This window comes from Zalophus californianus, chromosome 1, assembly GCF_009762305.2.
Source record: "Zalophus californianus isolate mZalCal1 chromosome 1, mZalCal1.pri.v2, whole genome shotgun sequence".
Lineage (NCBI taxonomy): Eukaryota > Metazoa > Chordata > Mammalia > Carnivora > Otariidae > Zalophus > Zalophus californianus.
This window is the reverse complement of record NC_045595.1, coordinates 61,864,607-61,888,414: the sequence shown is the minus strand read 5'-3', so window position 1 is coordinate 61,888,414 and position 23,808 is coordinate 61,864,607. Positions and strand designations below refer to the sequence as shown.

The following is a 23,808-nucleotide window of genomic DNA, read 5'->3' as shown; positions in this document are numbered from 1 at the left end:
GACCCTGGGATCATGACCTGAGCCGAAGGCAGACGCTTAACGACTGAGCCACCCAGGCGCCCGGTATTTGTCTTTTTCAATCTGACTTATCTCACTCAGCATAATATCCTTCAGGCCCATCCATGCTGTTGCAAATGGCAACATCTCCGCCTTTTTTATGGCTGCTAACAGTCACCGTATATGAATACCTAATTTTTATCCATTCATCTATCAACAGACACTTGAACTGCGTCCGTATCTTGGCTATTGTAAATAATGCTGCAAATAATGCTGGAATAAATACAGGGGTGCAAATATCTTTTCAAATTACCATCTTCATTTTCTTTGGGTAATACCCAGTACTGTCTACGGTATTTCTATTTCTGTTTGAGAAATCTCCATCCTGTTTTCCACTGCTGCCTTCTTTCAAGAAACTGCCACAGCCACCCCAACCTTTGGCAACCACCACCCTGATCAGTAAACATTGAGACAAGACCCTCCACCTGCCAAAAGATTAGGACTCTGAATTCCTAGGTGATGGCTATCATTTTTTGGCAGTATTTTTAAATTAAGGTATGTACATTTTTTAGACATAATGCTATTGCACACTTATAGACCGCAGCATAGTGCAAAGATAACTTTCATATACACTGGGAAATGAAAATATTCATGTGACTAGGCTTTACTGCAGTAGTCTGGAACTGAATCTGCAGGATTTGTGAGGTATGCCTCTAAACTAGGTTTTGAAATCAGGAAGTGTTAAGTCCTCCTACTTTGTTCTTTTTCAAGATTGTTTTGGCTATAATGGAACCCTTGCAATTCCATATGAATTTTGGAATCAGCTTATAAATTTCTACAAATTTCTGGGACTTTGACAGGGATTACATTTCACCTATGGATCACTTTAGGCAGTACTGCCAACTTAACAATATTAAATCTTCCCATCCATGAATGTGAATGTTTTTCAATTTAAATCATTATTTTCTTTTAAAACTATTTTGTAGTTTCTATTTAAATTTTGCACTTTTGTCAAATGTATTCCTATAGATTTTAATCTTTTTGATGCTATTGTAAATGAAATTCTTTTCCTAATTCATTTTTGGATTGCTTATTGTAAGGGTTTAGAATATAATTGATTTCTGTATACTGTTTTATATCATGCAAACTTGATGAACTTACTAGTTCTAATAGTTTTTTAGTGATTCCTTAGGATTTTCTCTACACAAGAGCATATCACTTGCAAATGGAAATAGTTTTACTTCTTCTTTACAATCTAGATGCCTTTTATTTATTTTTTCCTGTCGTGGTTAGAACCCCCAGTTGAACAGATAATAGAAATTGTGGAATTGTACATTTTTAGACATACCATTACCATACTGCACACTTAAGACCACAGTATAGTGTAATGCATAGTATATACTGAATTGTATAGTGTATGTTGAATAGAAATAGTGACAGCAGACATACTTGTCTTGCTAATTTTAAGGAGGAAGCATCCAGTCTTTCACCATTAAGTATGAGTTTAGCTGTGAATATTTGCAGGTGCCCTCTACTGGGTTGAGAAAATTCCTTCCATTGTTAGTTTTTATGTATTTATTTATTTCTTGTTAAATCCCGAGAGGACGTTAAGATTTTGCCAGATGCCTTTTCTTTTTTTCTTAAGGTATTATTTTTAAGTAATCTCCACACCCAATTTGGGGCTCGAACTTACAACCCTGATATGGAGAGTCATATACTCCACTGACTGAGCCAGCCAGGAGTACCATCAGGTGCCTTTTCTCTTGATAACAATCATGTATTTTTTTGTCTTTTGATTGATATGGTGTATTATATTAATAGACTTTCAGATGTTAATTTAACCCTGCTTTCCTGGGATAAATCCCATTTACTTGGTCATGGTGTATAATTCTCTTTTATATGTTGCAGGATTTAGTTTGCTAATATTTTGTCGAGGGTTAACTCGCATCCATATTCGTAAAAGTTATTGGTCTGTAGGTTTTGTGTGTGTGTGTGTGTGTGTGTGTGTGTGTGTGTGTGTGTGTGTGTGTGTCTGTGGTCTTTATCTGGTTTTGGTATCAAGGTACTACTGCCCTCACACAATGAGTTAGAAAGTGTTCCTTCTGTTTTTTGGAAGAGTTTCTAAAGAATTGGTAGTAATTTGTTCGGCAGAATTTGCCAGCGAAGCCATCTGAGTCTGGCTTCTCTTCATGGGTAGTTTTTTGATTACTAAGTCAATCTCTTTACTTGTTCTATTAATGTCTATTTCTTCTTGAATCAGTTTTGGTAGTTTACATCTTTCTAGGGATTTGTTCATCTAAATTACTGACATGTAATTATTCATAGTATTCCTTTACAATTCTTTTTATTTCTGTAAGGTTGGTCATATTCCCTCTTTCATTTCTAATTCTAGTAATTTTAGTCTCTTTTCTTCTTTGTCAGTCTAGTTAAAGGTTAGCCTATTTTGTTGATCTTTCAAAAAACCAGCTTTTAGTTTCACTGATTATTGTTTTTCTGCTTTATTAATTTGTGCTTTAAGTTTTTTTAAGTAGGCTCCACGCCCAACATGGATTCATGACCCTAAGATCAAGGGTCACATGCTCTACCAACTGAGCCAGGCACCCCGATTTGTGCTTTAATCTTGATTACATCTTTCTGCTTACTTTAGGGTTAATTTGTTCTTCTTTTTCCAGTGTCATAAGGTAGTGGTTAAGGTTACTAATTTGAGATCTTTCTTCTTTATTATTATAGCATTAACTGCTATAAATTTCACTCTAAGCACTGCTCTAGCTGCATCCTTTAAGTTCTGGTATGTCACGTCTTCACTTTCATTCACCTCACTGTATTTTCTAATTTCACTTTTGATTTCTTCTTCGATCCACTGGTGATTTAGGAATAAGTTGTTTAATTTCCATGTTTTTGTGAGCCCCCAAAATTTCCCTGTTATTAATTTCTAATTTCATTCCACTGTGGTCAGAGAACATACTTTGTATTATTTTTGTCCTTTTAAGAAAACTACTGAGAGGTTTGTTTCATCGCCTAGCATATGGTCTTATCTTGGAGACTGTTCCATGTACACTTCAGAGGAATGTATATTCTGCTTCTGTTGGGTAAAGTGTTCACCATTAGAAATAAAGGTCATAAAATATATATTCTATGTGCTTCTTTGCAGCAAATATTGAAGAAAATGATTCACAAAGGAAGAGAGTAAATAGAGCTACATATAGAATGTGAGAAATGAAAGTTTAGGGGTGAAGAGAGGTCTCAGGAAGATGACGAAGAGAATAGAAGGTCTAGAAAGGAGCTCCCCATGAAATAAATAACTTGTTTTTGAGCATATGGAAAATGTTACCCATAAGCATGTTACAGAGATGTTGAAAATATGAACAGTTAAACAACATTAAAAAAAAAAAACACCCAAGCAAATGAAAAACAAGGCAAATTATTTACACCACAACAAAACTTCTTTAAGAAAGGAGGTAGCAATAAACCACTTGGTGTAGGAGTGAACACTTCCACAGACAAAAGGTAAATCTTTTGTTTTGATTGCCAATGGTTGATTCCTAAGTATTCTAAAGATTATGGGGAAAGATACAGGAAAGGATGTGGGAATAGGATGGGTAAAGCTAAATTTTTTTTTTTTTTTTTGTCCGAGAGAGAGAGAGACAGTGCGAGCAACAAGCAGTGGGAGCAGCAGGCAGAGGGAGCAGCAGGCTCCCCACCAAGCAAGGAGCCGGATGTGGGGCTCGATTCCAGGACCCTGGGATTACAACCCGAGCCGAAGGCAGATGCTCAACTGAGCTACCCAGGTGTCCCTAAAGCTAAGTTCATATGTACAAAGGTAGATAGAAAGCTACATACTGGCTAAATTTATCAACAGATCAATAGATAATGCCTAAAATGAGTAAATCAAGAAATACTGTGAATTCCTACTTGAAATACATTGGTACCTGCAAGGGGAAAGATGTAGACTACAGTTGACCCTTGAACAACACAGGGGTTAGGGGCACCAACCTCCCGCACAGTCAAATCTCTGCTCTTGACCAGAAGCCTTAGTGGTAATATAAACAGATGATTAACATACTCTTGAGCAGAAGTCTTAGCGGTAATATAGTCTACTCTTGACCAGAAGCCTTAGTGGTAATATAAACAGCTGATTAACATACCTTTTGTATGCTATATGTATTATATACTGTATTCTTACAATAAAGTAAACTAGAGAAAAGATGTTAAGAATATCATAAGGAAAACACATTTATAGTACTACACTATAAAAAAATCTGCATGTAAGTGGACCAGCACAATTCAAATCTGTGTTGTTCAATGGTCAACTATATTTTTTGTTTTTTTTTTTTTTAATTTTTTTTGGTTGATCATGTTAAGTGTACTCTTTAATCGCCATCCCCTATTTCCCCCATCCCCTCACCCACCTCCCATCTGGTAACCATCAGTTTGTTTTCTAGAATTAAAAGTCTGTTTCTTGGTTTGTCTCTTTTCCCCCCTTTTGTTTCTTAAATTCCACATGAGATCATATGGTATTTGTCTTTTCCTGACTTACTTTGCTTAGTATTATACTGTCTAGCTCTATCCATGTTGTTCAAATGGCAAGACTTCATTCTTTGTTATGGCTGAATAACATTCCATTATATATTTATATATGTGTGTATATATATATATAGCACCTCTTTTTTATCCATTCATCTATCAGTGGACACTTGGGTCTGCTTCCATAGTTTGACTATTACTAATAATGCTGCTATAAACATAGGGGTGCATGTATCCCTCTGCATTAGTGTTCTTGTATTTTTTGGGTAAATACCCAAAATTGCAATTCCTGGATCATAGGGTAATTCTGTTTTTAATTTTTTGAGAAACCTCCATACTGTTTTCCACAGTGGCTGCACCAATCTGTATTCCCACCAACCATTCAAGAGGGTTCCCTTTTCTCCACATCCCTGCAAGCACTTGTTTTCTGTTTTTGACTTTAGACATTCTGGTAGATGTGAGGTGATAATTCATTGTGGTTTTAATTTGCATTTCCCTGATGATGAGTGATGTGGAGCATCTTTTCATGTGTCTGTTGGCCATCTGTATGTCTTCTTTGGAGAAATGTCTGTTCATGTCTTCTACCCATTTTTCAGTTGGATTATTTGTTTTTTTGGATGTTGAGATGTATACATTCTTTACATATTTTGGATACTAACAAGGGTCGACTATATGTTGAATGGTTACAAGATTAGAGGTTGGGAGGATTGTGGCAAGAACAGTTATTATTTATTTATTTATTTTGGGGGGGGCAGAGGGAAAGGAAGAGAGAGAATCTTAAGCAGGTTCCACAACCGGCACAGAGCAAAACACAGGGCTCAATCTCATAATCCTGAGATCACGACCTGAGCTGAAATCAAGAGTTGGATGCTTAACCAATTGAACCACCCAGGCGCACCAGGACAGTTATGTTTAGGTTTATTTAAAAAAAAAAAAAAAAAAGTTATTTGAGAGAGAAAGAGCGAGCATGCACGCGGGTAGGGGGAGGGACAGAGGCACAGAATCTTCAAGGAGAGTCCCCACTGAGTGCGGAGCCCAACCTGGGGCTTGATCTCATGACCCATGAGATCACGACCTAAGGTGAAACCAAGAGTCACACTCTTAACCAACTGAGCCAACCAGGTGTCCCAGGACAGTTATTTTTTATATTATACTGATATTAAATGGATAAAATTTAAAATAATTTAAAAGAGAAGATTTAAAAAAAAAAAGTCTTCAGGTCACCAGTTAATAACTCAATACTAACTGGTAATGTCTTGAAATATTAGTTCCCTTCATTGGCAATCCAAAATGACTGACTTGCTTATCTAATTTACCTTCTAAACCTTAAATTAAAACATACCTTCCGAACATCAGAACTTTTGGGTTCTGTTGTCCAAGTGATAACCCGAGACACTGCCAGACGAGTTTCACTGGAATTTATAAAATCTCCTGGATCCATCTGTTTGGCCAGAGTTTCTATGTATTTAAGGATAGCAACCTTCACCTACAGAGGTAAGCACAATGAGAGAGGACAATCAGATGGTCAGTGAGGGATACGGACAATACTTCAGAAACAATTAGGTGATTATTTTTTCGACCAATATAAAATGAAACACCATCAACAACAACAAAGAAATTATATAACCATTTACATACCTGATGTACAAATACATGGTAATGTGGATTTTTGTTTTCACATATGCAGAACTTTTAAGTCCCAGGTGTTTCATTTCCTGTGTCTGAACAACTGCTGAAGACTCTCTTGACAAGATTAGACCCTTTTCCTTGAGCCTGCCTTCAGAGCTTACAGCTGACTTGTCTAGATTTCCCTAGGAGCCCATCTTTATAAATTAAGTGTAATTTGGCTTTTGTGGAAATGAACCAAAAGTATTCTGGAAATAATGTATCATAAACCAAGTAAGTAACTGAGGTGGGCAATACAGGTTTTCTCCCAAACATACAGTAACATTCACCCAACAAGATCATGTTCCTTAATAGGTCCATCAATTGCTAGAACTACTACCTTTCAAAAGAAGCGTCACAAAAAAATTTTACAGAAGTACCACCGGAAAAAATACAACACTTATTTGTAATTCCTGATGCTTGGGTGCATGCTAGGTAGGTGTGTGGTAGAATGCAGGCTTCAAAATCAGCAGGTGGGGCAAAGCACACATGCTTCTTCCTTATGCTCAGCCTTTGTTATCCTTAGAGTTAAATTATCTCCTTTCTCTCAGGTGTGTTGGAGCAGAAAAACAGGTTGAGAACACGTGTCACATCTTCTAACATTCTAGAATTTGTAAATAATGGTTCTAAAGGACTTTGCTAGTGCAGTTTAGAAATGGCACCTGGCATAGTGTACAGCAGATGCTGAACATGTGCTAAATATAGATTTGCTGACTTGGAAGGTTTACATGTATGATTAAAACAGCAACTATGAAAAAATATTGCCAAAGATTAAGATAACAATGATCTTTCTTCCCTTGTTACTGATCTTAAGATGCCACTTGTCTCACTCAGCCCAAATAAGGTACCTGGGAAGTACTGTGCCAAGTCAATATATAGGAAGCGAAGTGTTAAAATAAGGTTCTGACTCTTGTACATTTTACTCCTTCTGACTCCAGTTTATAAAAGAAAAAGGGGGTGCCTGGGTGACTCAGTCAGTTAAGCGTCCGACTCTTGATTTTGGCTCAGGTCGTGGTCTTGGGGCCCGTGGGATCAAGCTCTGCGCTCAGCAGGGAGTCTGCTTCTCTCCCTCTCTCTCTTTCCCTCTCTTGGGCATGCTCTTTCTAAAATAAATAAATCTTTAAAAAAATTTTTGAAAGAAAAAAGTGATCAGATTACATTTCAAAATGAATACATTTTAAGAACTATAAGAGATGTATTGAAAAAAACTGAGTTAACCTAAAAGCGATCTCAGGTAAAATGTGCAGTGGAGAGGAAAAGAGACTTACAGTTAATTTTGCAGTAGCAGGCCCAATAAAGTAAGGCAGCACCTAACATTCTGGATTCTTAAAGCTGTGTCACTGATAAATCAGTGTGAATAATTCAAAGATGGCAATAGTAAATCAAAGAATGAACATCAACATAGTTTGTTTTCAATTTGCCACCATCAATATTTGAATGTACTTATTTGTGCTATGTGAGATTCAACTAGTGCAGTGTCTTGGCAATTTACAGAGGCACATAAAGTTTTAAATGATTTTATTTATTTATCTGACAGAGAAAGACACAGCAAGAGAGGGAACACAAGCAGGGGGAGTGAGAGAGGGAGAAGCAGGCTTCCCGCGGAGCGGGGAGCCCGATGCGGGGCTTGATCCCAGGACCTGGGGATCATGACCTGAGCCGAAGGCAGACGCTTAACGATTGAGCCACCCAGGTGCCCCCAGAGGCACATAAAGTTTTAAAGGGTTTCACAGAGTAGGTGTGTTTACTATGCCACTCGGCAAAATAATCACAATACACACATAATAATCATTTGAAAGTTTAGATTTAAGTAGAGTATTTCACAAGTTTATATACATAGTCTATAATTTTAATAACACAAACGTGTATTCTTCAGAGAAGGAAAAATTATCTTGCTACTAAAGTGTGCATAACTTTACAACAGATCTGTGAAACCCAGAAAAAGAGGTCACCAAAATTGTTTTTTTAAAATATTACTTACTCAAAATCACTCTGTATTGCCATTTCCCCCATTGTATTGCTTCTTTTCTGACATTTAACCACATGACTGTGAGAGATAAAATTTTATATAAAACTTTCTCCTTTATCTGAAAGACGCATCATTTTTTCAATAAAGAACTTTACAGATCTCACACTCAAGTTGTTTTTTTCTATAACCTGTTCAGAACAGTTTTTTAATCTTAATCTGTCACCCATCTGAAAATTATTCATTTTTGGCATAGGTATGGCTCCAATTTAACTTTTCCTTGTTATCCTAAAATATCAATTTAGGAGTTGAAGAATGACTTTCCTCTATAGCTTTGCCTGTATGTATGTTTATATAAAACGTACTGCATGTATATATAAAATATAAAAGCCATATAAATATATAGCTTTTAGAGAAACAGTCTGTAATTCCAGTCTCCATTTTCCAATAGGAAAGCTAATTTTAATTTGTCTGTTTCCCACTGTCTTTTTCTCTAGACATTCAACAACTTTATTCTCTCCCTGAACTCCCCTATCACCCTCATTTCTTAAGCTAATGGTTTAGACCTCCTTTTCCACTAGCCCATGAAATAGCTCTACGTACATTTTCAACAGCACTTGAATACCTACCTACCCCTGGTACCTAAATCATAACCCTTATTACAATTTATTGGGCATTATAATAATGATACAAAATTATAAATTTTATATTCCTTGGACTGCCTCACACAATGGTTAGGACAAAGAATGAGTTCAAAACATTTATCAGTAAAATCAAGTATATGATTCTCCTTCTGTAGGTCACATTTTAAAATCAAAATGGATGGAATCCCTTTCACAAAGCAGCTCTGAGAAATTAACATTATGTTGAGTGTAAATCATCCCTGGTAAGAAACATAATTGTGATTTTTAAGGCAAAATCATATTCAGAATCTTAAAGGAAAATCAATCATGGGCAATAATGCTTGTAGAAATATATTTCGTGCAGAAGAGAGCAGAAAAATGTAAGGCTTATAAATGCACATATGCTTGTTATTTCCCTGACTTTAATCTCATTTAATAAAACTCACTAAGAAAACATCTCTAGTAAAGAATTCAGGGACTTTTCCATTAAATTATATTTTCTTTTATGTTAAACCTAGTAACCATTTTAAGTCACAAATTGGAATCCATCTCGTTTTCACATAAATTAAAAAATGTGTGCTAATAATTGAGAAAGTTAATCCTGATTTTAAACTTTATGCACACATTAGAAATATCACATTGCAAAAAGAAAAGTAACTATTTCAGTTAAGGAGAACTGGAGAATAGCAGGGAGATTAAACTTAAAAATTTTTGTTTACTAAAAGAAAGACATAGGCAAAACTAACATTTTGCCCACAATACCTATTCAAACTTCTAAACTAAAAAAATAAGTGTTGGGAAATCACAAACATAAAATTAGATAAGACTTTATAGAGCAAGTCTGCATTACCAGCTTAGAGTTAGATGGCCATACTTGTGCTGCTTTCTAAATGGAAATCCCCAGGAAGCTTCTCCAAGAGATAGTCTGGCAATTGAATAACATTTGAAATAAAATCCGTGCATGCTTAAAGGGCTTACAGAGGTTAGTAGTTGAAATCAGATGCATACAAACATTCTCTGAAACACGGCAGAGTTTTTAAAGAGAGTTAAGAAAAGAAATAATGAAGATTAAAACAAAAACAAAAAAACCTTGGAGCTCCAAAAAGAGTGAAGCTGGTCCCGAAGTGCTGGCTTGACTGTCTGAAAGTTTATAAAAACAAAATCCACTGATGGAACGGCTTCTCATTGGACAGAAATACAAATATCAACATAACTTTATTAATAAAATACTTCAATTCCTTACAATGTCTTCGAAAGACTTCAATTTTTTACCTTTAAGCTTGGCGTTTGGGTCTGATCAACAGTAAATCTCATTAGAATATTAAATTGAAGATCATTTGGAAAAGATTCTCTGAAATAAGGAAAGAACAAAGCAAAACAAAAATTTATCAAGTAAACATTTAGCAAACTAAACAGAAGATAATGCTGAATACCAAAACATAGTATGTCATTCAAAGAGCATGCATGAAGTCGTATCTGTAAGTAGTATAGTCTATATAGTACAGCATACAAGTTATTCCCAGAACAATGTGAACATTTGAATCTATATCCTAATGGGGGTTAAAAAACAACACTACAGCAAATAATGGTCTATCTTGCCTCAAGTATGGATTTAATCAGAAAAAATGAGGCGCCTGAGTGCCTTAGTCAGTTAAGGGTCCAACTCTTGATTTCAGCTCAGGTCATGATCTCAAGGTCGTGAGATCGAGGCCCACATGGGGCTCCCCTGCTTAGAGGGGAGTCTGCTTGAGATTCTCTCTCTCCCTCATCCTCTGCCCCTCCCCCCACTTGCACTCTCTCTAAAATAAATGAATAAAAAAATCTTTAAGATAAAAAAGTAAAAGAAAAAAAAAGTTGAACATTATCAAAGATACTTCCCCAGACCTAATATCTGAATTCTAGACTCACCTCAACCTAGTAAGTGGGTATTTGAAATAATTCACCTCAACAATCTACACAAGAAAGCAGAAATACATCATTGGTTCAAAATCTTCTGGAAAAAAGATTCTGAATATTTAAGTGCTATAATAAAACATTCTTTTTAAATCTAGGAAATATTTTTTATGTTAACATTAGACTGAATAAGACCTTCAACTCTACTTTGAATATCCTAGTTAAGATAAAATACTGCCTTTGAATTACTCAACCAATGTTCATGATTGTTTTAGAAAAGAAAGGCAGTGTTGCATTAGATAGACCCATGTGAATGGGCATCATTAACAATTCTCAAATGAAGCCCATGCAGCCTAAATGGATCAGAAGGACTCAGAAATCTAAACACAGAAACTAAACGTTCCTGATTACTACTGGATAAACTTGAAGTATCTGAAGAAAACGTTACCTGGTAACATCAAGGGCTTTCTGAACTTTTGCCTGAACAGACCCAAGCAAATCTGCACCCATTTTTTTTAATAGTTGCGTCAGCAGTACAAACAACCAGTCTTGAAGGTCATCTTTGTGGACTTGTATGAAATCCACTAGAGTCTCCAAAAACATGCTGAATACCTACAGTGGATAAATGGGGAAGGGGGGAGAAAAAGGAGGAAATATTGACCTTTATGATCAATTCAAAACCGAAATAGAAAGGGAATTCAGGAATCAGAGGCACAGCGTTTGGCAGCCAAGCAGAAAAACAATCTCTCTTGCTTTTCATTGGACTCTGTGATACAAGAGTACGTTTGAACTGTTATCCAACTTCTGCCGAAGTTCAACAATTAGCTATTCCATGCAGCATCACTTGGTAAAGAAACTTTGGCCATAATGGCTGGCACACCTAATGTTGTCAGTGATGCCATAGCTTCATGTGGTTAAACTAAAATCCATTTTATTTGAAATTTAGGGCAAGGCATTACCTACTGATAGCCTCACCAGCCCTCAGCTCTTTGGAAGAGTGGCACTGAGTTAATCAGAAGATGACTTCGCTGACAGCTACCTTAAAGTATAAGGACATTCTGACATGTTGGGCTAATTAAAGACTCCTAGATTTCTCAATATGTCAGTTGCCAAAAATTCTTTTGGTATGAGATATAGTATTTATTAAAACTGCCCCAAATGTAATTTTAAATGATCTGGGATAACGGTGACTGTACCTAAAATAAATTCAGGATACAAATCTACATCTTAATTTTAGTGATTTCTAAAAAAAAAAATCACTGATGGCTATTAGTCTCCATTTCTTTTGATGGGTTTTATACTTGGTTCCAATATTAATCTACGAGTTAAAAAAGTTTTATAAAGTAAAAAATTTTAAGGAAAGGAAAGTTAACATTCTTAAATAATGCCTCTCATTAAAATACTTATGAAAAATGACCAACATTAAGGTTCTATCTCTATAAGAAATTCAATACCATACCTGGAGAATTTATTTCTAGGTAAAGAAAAAACTCTTAGGACCAATGTCAGTCATTATATTATGAGACAAGGTATAATCACAACAGACTATAAAAACTATGGTTTAAAAAAGTTAATAATCTCAAAACTTTGCTTATTTGAGAATTAAAGAGTCTGTTCTCAATATATATCTTATTCTTCAATTTCCTTTATGCATTTATACATGAACTCCCATTTTTTCTCTTATGTTAGAAATGAAGGATTTTTCTGATTAGAATTATAACTAAGGTTTAATATTTGAATCCGAGTTAGAAAAAAATACACTTTTAGCCATTTGCTCAAGATGCACTATAAGTGTATAAGCAGGAACTATGACTACTTCAGATTTTCTAATACTCTCTGATGGCCAGGCAGTATCTCTTCAACACTGATCTTATTCACAATGCAGAATCATTAACTTCCATCCCACCTCCAGGACCACATTTAAAAACCTGGCTTCTCTTAGATTTAAAACTTGGCCCACTGTCTCAGTATTAAATGGCCTTTGTGTCTTCAGGGCCTAGAACACTGTTGAGGAACTCCACTAAACCTACTCTAGCACAAATGCATGTTATCTAATGTAGTACTCATTCTTATTGGTACCTGGCAAATCTGTCCAGTGGTGGGTTGGACTCAGTACTTGCCTAGAAAGCTAACTGTTTTAAATATTCAGGAATTTTGGGGCGCCTGGGTGGCTCAGATGGTTAAGCATCTGCCTTCGGCTCAGGTCATGATCCCGAGGTCCTGGGATCGAGTCCCGCATCAGGCTCCCTGCTCCTTGGGAGCCTGCTTTTCCCTCTGCTTCTCTCTCTCTCTCTCTCTCTCTCTCCCCCCCCACCCCCGTCTCTCATGAATAAATAAATAAAATCTTTTAAAAAAAATAAATATTCAGGAATTTTGTAACGTAGTTGATAGCCTGAAATTAGCCATGGTGGGGGTATTTACACTTCAGGAATTACAGCAAACACGACACATCAGGGCTTTCTGTCCATCCTCCAAACCTAGTTTGCCAGGCACAACATTCTCATTCTTTGCTTTACTTTTAATCTTGTCTCAACTCCTGCCTCTTTTCCTGAAGATTCCAACTTTAAGCTTTCACTATTCCTAAGTCAACTCTCCCATTTTATCTGGTTCTCAGGAAACTGAGAACCAGAAAATTCCATGACTTGTCCAAGGTTTCCATAGTGAAGGCTGGGTCACAACTTAATGCTAAGTTAGTTGGCTTTCAGCTATGTTCCATCCACTCTATTACGAGATAACTTACCTCATCCGCTTTACTGTCATTCAACATAAAACTCTCTACTGACTTTTCCCCCTTTCACTTCCTCTATAGCCATCCTTCTAATAATCATTTCTATAAGGGAGAGCCAATTTTATTCCTCTTTAAGACTAAGCTTTCTATTCTGGATTTTTGCTCTCTACAGTATGGTCCCCTCTACTATCTTTACTCTTTTATTCTCAATCGTACTTCCTCTATTTACACACAGCATGTGACGTGCTACAAAGTTTACCACTCAAGTCTCAGCCAAAAAGCTTCTTAGACCATGTTAGAATATAGCCACTTGGAACCTGTTGTGGGATGAGCTCGATGGTGACGAGCTTTATGGTGCTATTTAACTTTTTCTGTATTTATATCATCTTCCCATCTGGAACATATAACATTTGAGAATAAAGCCTCTATTTTTATATAGTCTTGCATTACCAATTAGAACCAAGCTCAAAGTTTATCAGAGGCTGAAGACTGAACAAAAAGTTGTTCAATTAACGTGCAGAAAAAGTTCCTTAAAGAGTAAGGATTTTCTCTTACGTGGAAACTTACCCTGTAATTGGTAGCCAGCCCTTTTTTCTCAATGGCAAGGGAAGATGTGTAAGATCTGCCCTTCATCCCAGCCAAGATTAACTTCTTCTTTCTCTCTCCTATAAACTTTCTGACATCTCCCATTTCTCTGGACTCATGCCAGTCATTTCCAGGAGGCCCTTTCTTCTCATGCTGACATATCCAAAGTTTATGTTCCTGCCAAGATCTGAACTGCTATTTTCTTTAAGAAGACTTCTCTGATTCTCCTAAGTAGAAATTTCTTTTGATTATATATAATGAGAGTACAGATGAACAAAAATGTAGACATGTTATTTATAGTACTCCACATAAAGAATTCTATTATTTTTCAAAATACTTAAATCTTATCAGTAATACTTACTAAGTGATAAGATACATGCCTATATATATCTATCCAAAACATATACTGGGAATTTCACATAAAATTTCTTACTTGACTGCCCTAGCACACAGAGTTCAGTTAGATGTTGATATCCTCCCATTTCCTTATCTATAATTAATGAAGAAAGTGGAAAGTAGATATGCTTATGTTAGGGCTAAAAATTTGATTTCAGAAAAGAAATGTGAGAACCACTGCTCCATAAAGTGTTTGCTTTCAAAAAATGACGTTTATAGAATATTAGAAAGTACTTACGTGGGGGCTGGGGCTAAAGATGTTTTAATAATTGTGAAACTTGGGAATTATTTTTAATAATTCAATGGAAACTTCAATGGAATCAGTTTATAATTCCACACATCTCACAAGTGTACTTTATTGGAAAACAATGATAACATTTGAGCTATTACAGTTGAGGCAGTCTTTTCTCAATCTCACTTACATCTTAGGTGTGCCAGTCATCAAATACAGAAGAACATAATCAAATTAGATTAATTAGTAGATTAAAAAGCACATTTCCAAACAGAATGACAGTTTGCATAACTGCAAATAGCATTTCGTGGATTGCAAAGGGTCCAACACTGCATGAACTCTTCGGAGAGAAAATAGAGAAAAAGGGTTAATTTCACAGTCATGCAGTAAAGTTAGGTTTCCAACAAATATTGAACCAACTTACTCTCTATTGAGAGTTCCAACACAGGGGACAGCATGCAAAAGAAAAAAAGAAAAAAAAAAAAACACACAAATTAGTCGCCATCAATGCAAAGTTCCTGTATGGAAGAAAAACACTTAGAAAATAAAAGTGACAAATGTTTTTCAAAGTTTCATGATAAACTCAAAATAGTTTTTAAAATAAGAGTTAAATGAACAGTATGAGAGAAGAGCATGTGATTTTCCTGTGTTTCTCCCTCACCTTGCCAAACAAAATCCAGAAAACCAACTTCTTTTCCAGACCCTAATATCCTGGAGGCTCCACCTCCAGAAAGAATATAAGACTAAGACACCTGCCCCCATTTCTAAACAGTGCCAACATTTACTTACAAAGTACAGTATCTAATTTTTTTTTTCCTCTTCAGAAGCAATACATTTACAAGTTAAGTGGTATCTGTGAAGGTTTAGAACAACTACAGTTGTTTGGAAATAAAAAGTAACTGTCTATACCACAACTTTAAGTTTTCCCCAGGTTAGATGTGCATTATGGTCTCCTGATCCTAGGACTGCAGACAGCTTTGCTGTCTAGAACACTCTTCAGGAGACCAGATGTGACTGGGCACCCAACTGTGTTCCATTTTAGTAGCCATAGATTAAATTCATTCCCTAGCTGTTCAAGGCTAAATGGTATGACTTCAAGAGGTAGGACTACACAGATCATGAAATGCCAATTCAAAGCATGAATCGCAGTGAAGGTGGCTCTTTTCAAACAGTTCCTTCAGAGGCAAATGTCAGAACACATAAGGTAACTTTTGGCATCTGACACTTCTTACATTTGAGGGAAAAAAATGATTCTAGAGCAGTCGAAATAAAAATCTTCCCTGAACTCCTTCATTCTTCAAACTTACTTAGTTTTAAAAAACTTAAACAGTGTTTGGTGTATACTTAGGGCTTTACATATATTAACTCAATCATCCTCACAATCTTATGAGGTAGGTATTACTATTAATTCTATTTTACAGCTAAGGAAAATAAGGCGCACACTGCTGATAAATGTTGGAGGTAGAATTTGAACCCACATAATCTAGCTCTACTATCTATACTTGGTATCATTGTGTTGTACCGTCTCTCTAGCAAAATATTAACAGGCTTTAAATCAAACATTTGCAGCTTATGTTCTAAATTACTGTCTATGTATACATACAGCATCATCCATCACCACTTATTTCCATGTGGTATTTGAGGTTAAAAAAAGTTTATCAAGTTACAGGCATCAAATAATTTCAGCTTGCAAACTTTATTTGCCAATCCCGTACCAGGAAAAAAATCCATCATCTATTTCAATGGTATTCAGAAAGAGCTCTCTCCTGGCCCTTCCTTTCTGGGGTGTCTTCACTGTATACTAGAGCTCGCCTGATATCCTAAAATATGTAAGAGGGAAACATTCTCAGGGCTGGAGGAGGAGATCCTATATGAAAGTATAGATGGCAGAAAGTAGATGGGGCTGGCCACAACCTGTTTCTCCAAGTATCTTGTTTCTGCTGAGGACAGTCGAAAGTCTCAATTGTGTTGGGCATAAATGAGAACAACTTTCAGTTATCATGGAAGCAGGCTATTATCCAGAAGGTGTTAACACAGAGACTGAACTGTTGATTTTAACCTAAAAAGACAGGGGAAAATCTACCTAACTAAGCTAGTGATATGAGATGTCTCTTCCTAAACACTATGGCCCATTCTGGGGGCAAGGCTTCAGATAGTTTCTGCCCTGTGACGTTTCAGGACAGTTGAGGTTATAGATTAAGTGACTACAATTCACTAGTAGTGGAGAGCTAACCCAGGCTTGAGGAAGACAAAGAAGTGTCCCTGATACCATTTTTCAAGGCTATGAGAAAAAAGTGCATGACTCCTTTGGGGGGACATGGACATAGTCCAGGCTGGGGTGAGAGTGAGGAAGGAATGACAAGCAAAATGATAGGCTTTGTTTCGACATTTTCTTGAGGGCAATGAGTAGTCACTGCAGGGTTTTAAGCTGGTAGAGAAGATTTATCTTTTATACAAAGATTACTAAAGGATGCAGTGTGGAGGAGGTGCAACAGGCAAAAGACCACTGTGCCCTGAACTAGCAGTGAGAATGGAGAGATATTTAGAAGGCTGAATCAATTAGGATTAAGTGCGTTTCCAGAATGATGCCCAAAATGTTCACCTGAGCAATGAGGGAATGGAGATTTCATCTAATGAGATAAAGCAACACAGGAGGAAGAGTGGTTTTGAGGTTGAAGATGACCAATAAGGCACGTGACTAAGTAAGCACAAGAGAAAAATATGGGCTGGAAGTACACTTTTGGGAGTCATTAGATTACAGCAAGTGGTAACTGAAGCTTCAGATAAGGTACAGAATGAAAGAAGAGAGCCCAGGGCAAGAATCTACGCAGAGCCAACACTTAGTAAAACACATGAGAGAGATAGGTGTTGCAAGACAAAGGTTGTGAGGGAGACTGGATGAGACACAACAGGCACTTCAACAGACAGATCACATTCCTTAAAGAGACAGAAAAGACACACTGAATAACCAATAAAGTTGATAACAAAAAGAAATGTCAACCAGCAAAATGGAATTTATGAGAAATTCACGGAAGCCAAGCAGATGAGACCACATTAGCAAAAAATTAGGTCCAACAGAATATTGAGGCTAACGACAGCTTCAAGGTGAGACCTCCCTCCATTTCAACAGAAGGGAAGGTAGAAAGAATGGGTTTTCTATGTAGTTAAGATGGCTGGTTTGGAGGCAGGAAATGAGAGATTCTGCTTGATGGCTTCCGTTTTTCAGGTAAGCTAAGAAGCCAGGACATATGCTTGGGAGGTATATGGGCTGCAGTATTGAGGAGAGAAACTATCATGGTCTCCTTGGAGAAGAGAAGAGAAAGACGAGAGGAGGAGGATTACAAGGCAGCACTGAGCATTTAAACAAAACTCACAGATCAGTAATGGAGAATGGCAGGGAAATACCAGAATACACAGGGATGATTTCACCCAGGGGCCTGTACATTGTTTCCCTTCAAGAATCCTAAACTTCGGGGTGCCTGGGTGGCTCAGTCAGTTAAGTGTCTGTCTTCGGCTCAGGTCATGATCCCAAGGTCCTGGGATGGAGCCCTGCAGACAGCTTCCTACTCAGCAGGGAGCCTGCTTCTCCCTCTCCCACTCGCCCTGTTTGTGTTCCCTCTCTCACTGTGTCTCTCTCTGTCAAATAAATAAATAAAATCTTAAAAAAAAAAAAAAATCCTAACCTTCAACTGGTGGCATGAGCTCTGCGAGCAGAGGTTCCTGGATATATGTTTCTACTGTAGTGTCAACAACCCAGAACTGAGCACAGAAACCAGGGATCAGCAAACTACAGTCTGCAAGTTAAGAATGGTTTTTACATTTTTGGTTTTAAAAAGTTTTTTTTAAAAAAGCAATTTACATGAAAATTAAAATTTCAATGTTCATAAATAAATTTTTGTTGCAACCTAGCCATAATCATTTGTTTACATATTGTTTATAGATGCCTTTGTGCTACAATGGCAGAGTTGAGTAGTGGTGACAGAGATCCTTATGGCACACAAAGCTGCAAGTATTTACTATCTGGCCCTTTACAGAACAAAAAATGGTCTACTTCTGATAAAGAACAAAACTGTATCTGGAAAGAAAATAAAGTATCAAAATCAGTTGCTTGACCCTGAAGATGGAGCTGTTGGTACTTTATAAAGATATATTTAAAAAATGGGGAAGGAGAAATCTGCTATTTTAATAGTATCAGGATATGATGCAAAAGCTCAAATCAAACCCTGACATTTTATTTATTTTTCTTTTAAAAGATTTTAGTTATTTATTTGGGAGAGAGACAGAGAGAGCACGAGCAGGGGAAGGGGCAGAGGGAGGAGGACAAGCAGACTCCCTGCTGAGCGTGAAGCCAGACACAGGGCTCGATCCCAGGACCCTGAGACCATGACCTGAGGTAAAGGCAGATGCTTACCCAACTGAGCCACCCAGGTGCCCCAAACCCTGACATTTTAAACTCAGCACAGTATGGTGACATATCCAGTTTATTCTTAATGAAGTACATTACTGGCAGAGCCTCCGATGGACAATCGCCAAACAAAAGTCAAGCAGAAACAAATTAACAAAAATCTTCCCATTACTTTGGTCTTCACTGAACTAAAATGCCCAAAAACCTAATCAAACAAACAAAACCAGGTGGGTTAGTAAGAATTGTATATTGTTATAAAACCTGATGAAGAAAAACCAAAAAGTCACCTTCGTGACAATTCTAGGGAGGACCGTAGCTGGTTCTCCATGTCTATTAAGGGAAGCCAAGCATATGTGCTCAGTTCAGTTCCTTTCTCAACATCAAACTCAGCTTTCCTATCTCATCTCCAAGAGACTCTTTAAAAAGTGTTTCTTTTTTATTACTGTGTAAATTCTAGCATCCAACTAAATTATATTATTGTCCTAGCAAAAAATAAGCTGGGACTTCAAGAAATAATCCAGCCTCGGTCTTATACCTTCCAGTAGGGAAGAATTATATCACTTATTGAAGATGTTTTAAAATTCTATATTTTAGGGGTGCCGGGGTGGCTCAGTCGTTATGCGTCTCCCTTCGGTTCAGGTCATGATGCCAGGGTCCTGGGATCGAGTCCCACATCGGGCTCCCTGCTCAGCAGGAAGCCTGCTTCTCCCTCTCCCACTCCCCCTGCTTGTGTTCCCTCTCTCGCTGTGTCTCTCTCTGTCAAATAAGTAAGTAAATAAATAAAAATCTAAAAAAAAAAATTCTATTTTTTAGGGATGCCTGTGTGCCTCAGTCAGTTAAGTGTCTGCCTACGGCTCAGGTCATTGATTCCAGAGTCCTGGGATCGAGCCCCACATCGGGCTCCTTGCTCAGCAGGGAGTCTGCTTCTCCCTCTGCTGTTCCCCCTGCTTGTGCTCCCTTTCTCTCTGACAAATAAAATCTTAAAAAAAAAAATTCTATTTTTTAAAGTTGTATAATTACTAAAATATTGTTTGTAAAAGAGGTCCATCCAGATCACAATTGTCTTGTCCTTTGGTTTATATTGCCAAGAAAATATATCAACAATTAATTTGTTCAAGATTTATAGAAATTTTTGCATTAAAGCAAGTCCTACAGCTATAACTGGTGGTAGTAATGTAAGTATAAAATCATACAGTTACCTACATGTTCAGTTTGAAAGTTATAAACTTCATTTATTATTCATTTATTCATTCATTCATTCATTTATTTATAGGTAACCTGTAGGCCCAATGTGGGGCTTGAACTCATGATCCTGAGATCAAGAGTTGCAAGCTCCACTGACTGAGCCAGCCAGGCACCCCTGAAAGTTATAAATTTTAAACAAACTGCTTACCAAGTGTTTTTTAATCTTTGTCTTTAATGGAAACTTGCATTCTTGGATAAAATAAATACACCTTCTGATAGAGGATAATCTTTGAAAACTGTTTTAAAGTAGAAGCAATTTATAATCTTTAGCTGGATTTTGGTTTATATATAAAGTGGGATTTTATTATCTTTAAAGTAGTGTTGCAACTAATGAAAATATCAAAAATAGAAAAAAATGAGAATGATATGTGCAACAATAAAGTGAAGACAATAAAAAATAAGGTGAAATTAATTTTTTTTTATAATTTCCCTTCCACATCTCCCTCTCACTTAGGTTAGAAATTCTCATGCAGACAACTGGTAACCTAAAAAGAGACAATAAAGTTTCACCATTGTCAGACACATTACTGAAAACAGAGTAACCAAATATATTTTACAACAGTAATTATCCTGCAGGGTGAACCAAAATTTCCAGGTACACATGCAGATTGTGCCTAAGTGCTTAAAACGAAGTATGTTTTAATCAACAATTAAAAATTAAACAGTGTTCTGAAAATTTTTATGGACTACTTCAACATATGAAATGTTTTTAATGTTACTACCAAACTATGGCCAACACGGTATTTGTGCTTTTGTGTTACTTAATGGCCATTCTTTTCTACACAACTGCACTTTTAAGATAAGAAAATATTTACATTAACACTGCAAAAGAAGAAAATAATAAAAAGACCTTTTTTCAACTTACCCCAATTTTTTCCCATTACAAACAGTAAAAAGTTTCTAGTGATACAAACACATTCAGTTTGACTAATTCTATGGGTCATGCTTGTTACTATATCCCTCAGCTTATAGTCTTAGACAATCTCTCTTTGGAGAAATTTAAATGGTTACCAGAGAGCAATTTCTAAATTATGTATTTTATCAAACAATTTCAATTGTGTTTGAAAAGATTATTACCATTTTGGGGCAATAATAAAAAAAATGGCTTACAGTGTTTTGCTATTATTTTATTGTTATTGTTTTGGCAATCCACAGATGACATCCCATAGGAGTAAATAATCTTAAACACTAAAACATACCTTGCCATGAGGATCAGCAAACATTCTTGTAAAAATTTCACACAATCTTTTCAGTTCAACTCGACTGTCAAAATAATAAAGCAGCTTATTAATATCTTTTTAAAAAAAGATTTATTTGCGAGACAGAGAGAGAACAAGCAGGGGGAGGGGCATAGGGAGAGGGACAAGTAGAGGCCCTGCTGAGCGGGGAGGCGGGGGGGGGGGGGGGGGGGGGGGGGGGGGGCGCCACGGGGGCAGGGTTTGATCCCACAACCCTGAGATCATGACCTGAGCAGAGGTCAGATGCTTGGCCAACTAAGCCACCCAGGTGCCCCAAAAGTAGCTTATTAATAACTTGCTGTAGGAAGAATTCATTTAAAAATAACCTTAACTGTAAATACGCTTCTTATAAAAAATCAAAACAGTCCTCCAAATCAAAAAATGTGTAGGACTTACTAATCAGGGATAAATACAAATTTATCAAATGCAACAATAATTCTGTTGCGACCCACATTATTTTAAAAGTTATATGAAAAGAACTACAGTTGTATTTCATTAATGTAGCATGACAGGGGAAACTGTACAAATGACATTCCCAGCACATGAATCTTATCTTTTATTTATTTTTATTTATTTATTTTTTTAAAGATTTTATTTCATTTGACAGAGAGAGAGAACGTGAGAGAGGGAACACAAGCAGCGGGGAGTGGGAGAGGGAGAAGCAGGCTTCCCGCCAAGCAGGGAGCCCGATACAGAGCTCGATCCCAGGACCCTGGGATCATGACCTGAGCCGAAGGCAGACGCTTAATGATTGAGCCACCCAGGCGCCCCTGAATCTTATCCTTTAAATGCTAAGATGTTTTCTTAAATTTGGCCACCTGAGGGCTAAAATCTTTCTACACTATGCCTACTCTCTTGCCACTGATAATGATATACTGAACCTAATATTAACCTAATCTTGATGGGGTTAGGAACAATATTATGGTTTATTGCAATGATTCATGAAGTCTGATAGGCAAACATTAAAATATATTAGGCAGTACACTGATGAATATCTATTTTAAATTAAATAGGTTAATACTTCCTAAAGTAACTATACAGCTAGCAACTCTAACCCTGATTTCAGGTATCAAGGCAGGAAGTAGCCCTCTAATTTTCCACTACACTCAAACTTACGAATTATCTGAATCTAGGTTCTTAAAGGGGTTGACTAGAGAAGTTTAAAACATTACACAGATAAAGACAATAAAGAATTTAGGGGGGAAAAAGCAAATAAAAGCCATTAGGAAAGAAAACTGAATCAAATCAAACCAAATCAGACAAACTATAAAACCAATATAAAGTTAAGAGAAATTCACTCCAATTCCATTTTGTATAACACTATGACTCACATAATACATGAACACTGAGAATATACCTTCATGTTCAAGTGAGCATAAACATTCTTTCTTCTCACTGAAAAATTTATCAGGAATGAATTTTAATAAACCAGCCAGCTTTAAACTAATGTACACTTTATTATTTTTTTAATTTTAAAAATAACCTTTTTCATGAACTTCTATTTGTGAATAAAAAGTTTCCTTTTAAATAAAAATTTATAGTATAGATAGTATAGATGGTCCTGAAGCTTGGGAAAATATTTTGATGCCATCTTCTGAATTTAAAACAAGTCTGTTCCCATACTAATACCTCTAAGGTGTTAGGAAGACAGAGTCAAGTTCAAAGTGCTAACCTGACAGAACAATTATTTTAAGCCAACACAACTCACCTTAGTGTTCTCTGATTTTTTAATAGGTTCTGCAGACCCAGGAGGCCTTCTTTCCTTTCTGACCAGTTGGAACTAGCACATCTATTGAGTACTTCTGCCACATCTTCCGTCTGCCTCATATATGTGGGAATACTACCATTTCGAGAACTATAGGAGCGTTCTGAACAAGCACTAGATGCATCGCTGTTGGCGTCATCATCTGAATGCATTCCATATGATTCATATCTTCTTCGAGCAGGTTTTTTCTGTTATACATAAAGGCTCTCATTAGCAGTAGTCAAAAGAATATACTGGTATTTTACAATTTCATTGATCACAAAAAAACTGGTTTTTGTTTTAAAATCAGTACCAAGCATGAGGCTAATTACTGTAATAAAATTATTATCAATGTTATATCAATCAATTGATAACTGATTTTATTATCAATATTTAGTTTTGCTTCAGAAAACATGTTTTAGAAGTTAGTAGAAGATGAATATTTTTAAACTATGGGATATAGTAGAAACAGAATAAGGCTATATGGAAGTTCAGATATTAAAGTGGGAAGTGCTCAAATTGTGGGTTTTTCCCTCTTCTTTTTCCTTTTCATGGAAACCAAGAACT

General features: G+C 36.5%; 1 protein-coding gene across 45 annotated transcripts in view; it reads right to left on the bottom strand.

Annotated features, from left to right (window-relative positions):
- CLASP2 (cytoplasmic linker associated protein 2) overlaps window positions 1-23,808 on the bottom strand; it is a 178,009-nt gene that overhangs the window by 30,588 nt on the left and 123,613 nt on the right. For 16 of the 45 annotated variants that reach the window (XM_035724771.1, XM_035724824.1, XM_027581911.1 and 13 more), the window contains 5 exons: window positions 23,206-23,450; window positions 21,459-21,522; window positions 11,117-11,280; window positions 10,048-10,126; window positions 5,864-6,007 (listed from right to left, as the gene is read on the bottom strand). In XM_035724771.1, the coding sequence (XP_035580664.1) occupies window positions 5,864-6,007; window positions 10,048-10,126; window positions 11,117-11,280; window positions 21,459-21,522; window positions 23,206-23,450 (696 nt within the window). Of the gene's footprint in view, window positions 1-5,863; window positions 6,008-9,864; window positions 9,916-10,047; window positions 10,127-11,116; window positions 11,281-15,033; window positions 15,037-21,458; window positions 21,523-23,205; window positions 23,451-23,808 lie in introns of all 45 variants that reach the window. The other 29 variants (XM_027581900.2, XM_027581906.2, XM_027581909.2 and 26 more) reach the window with 3 other exon arrangements.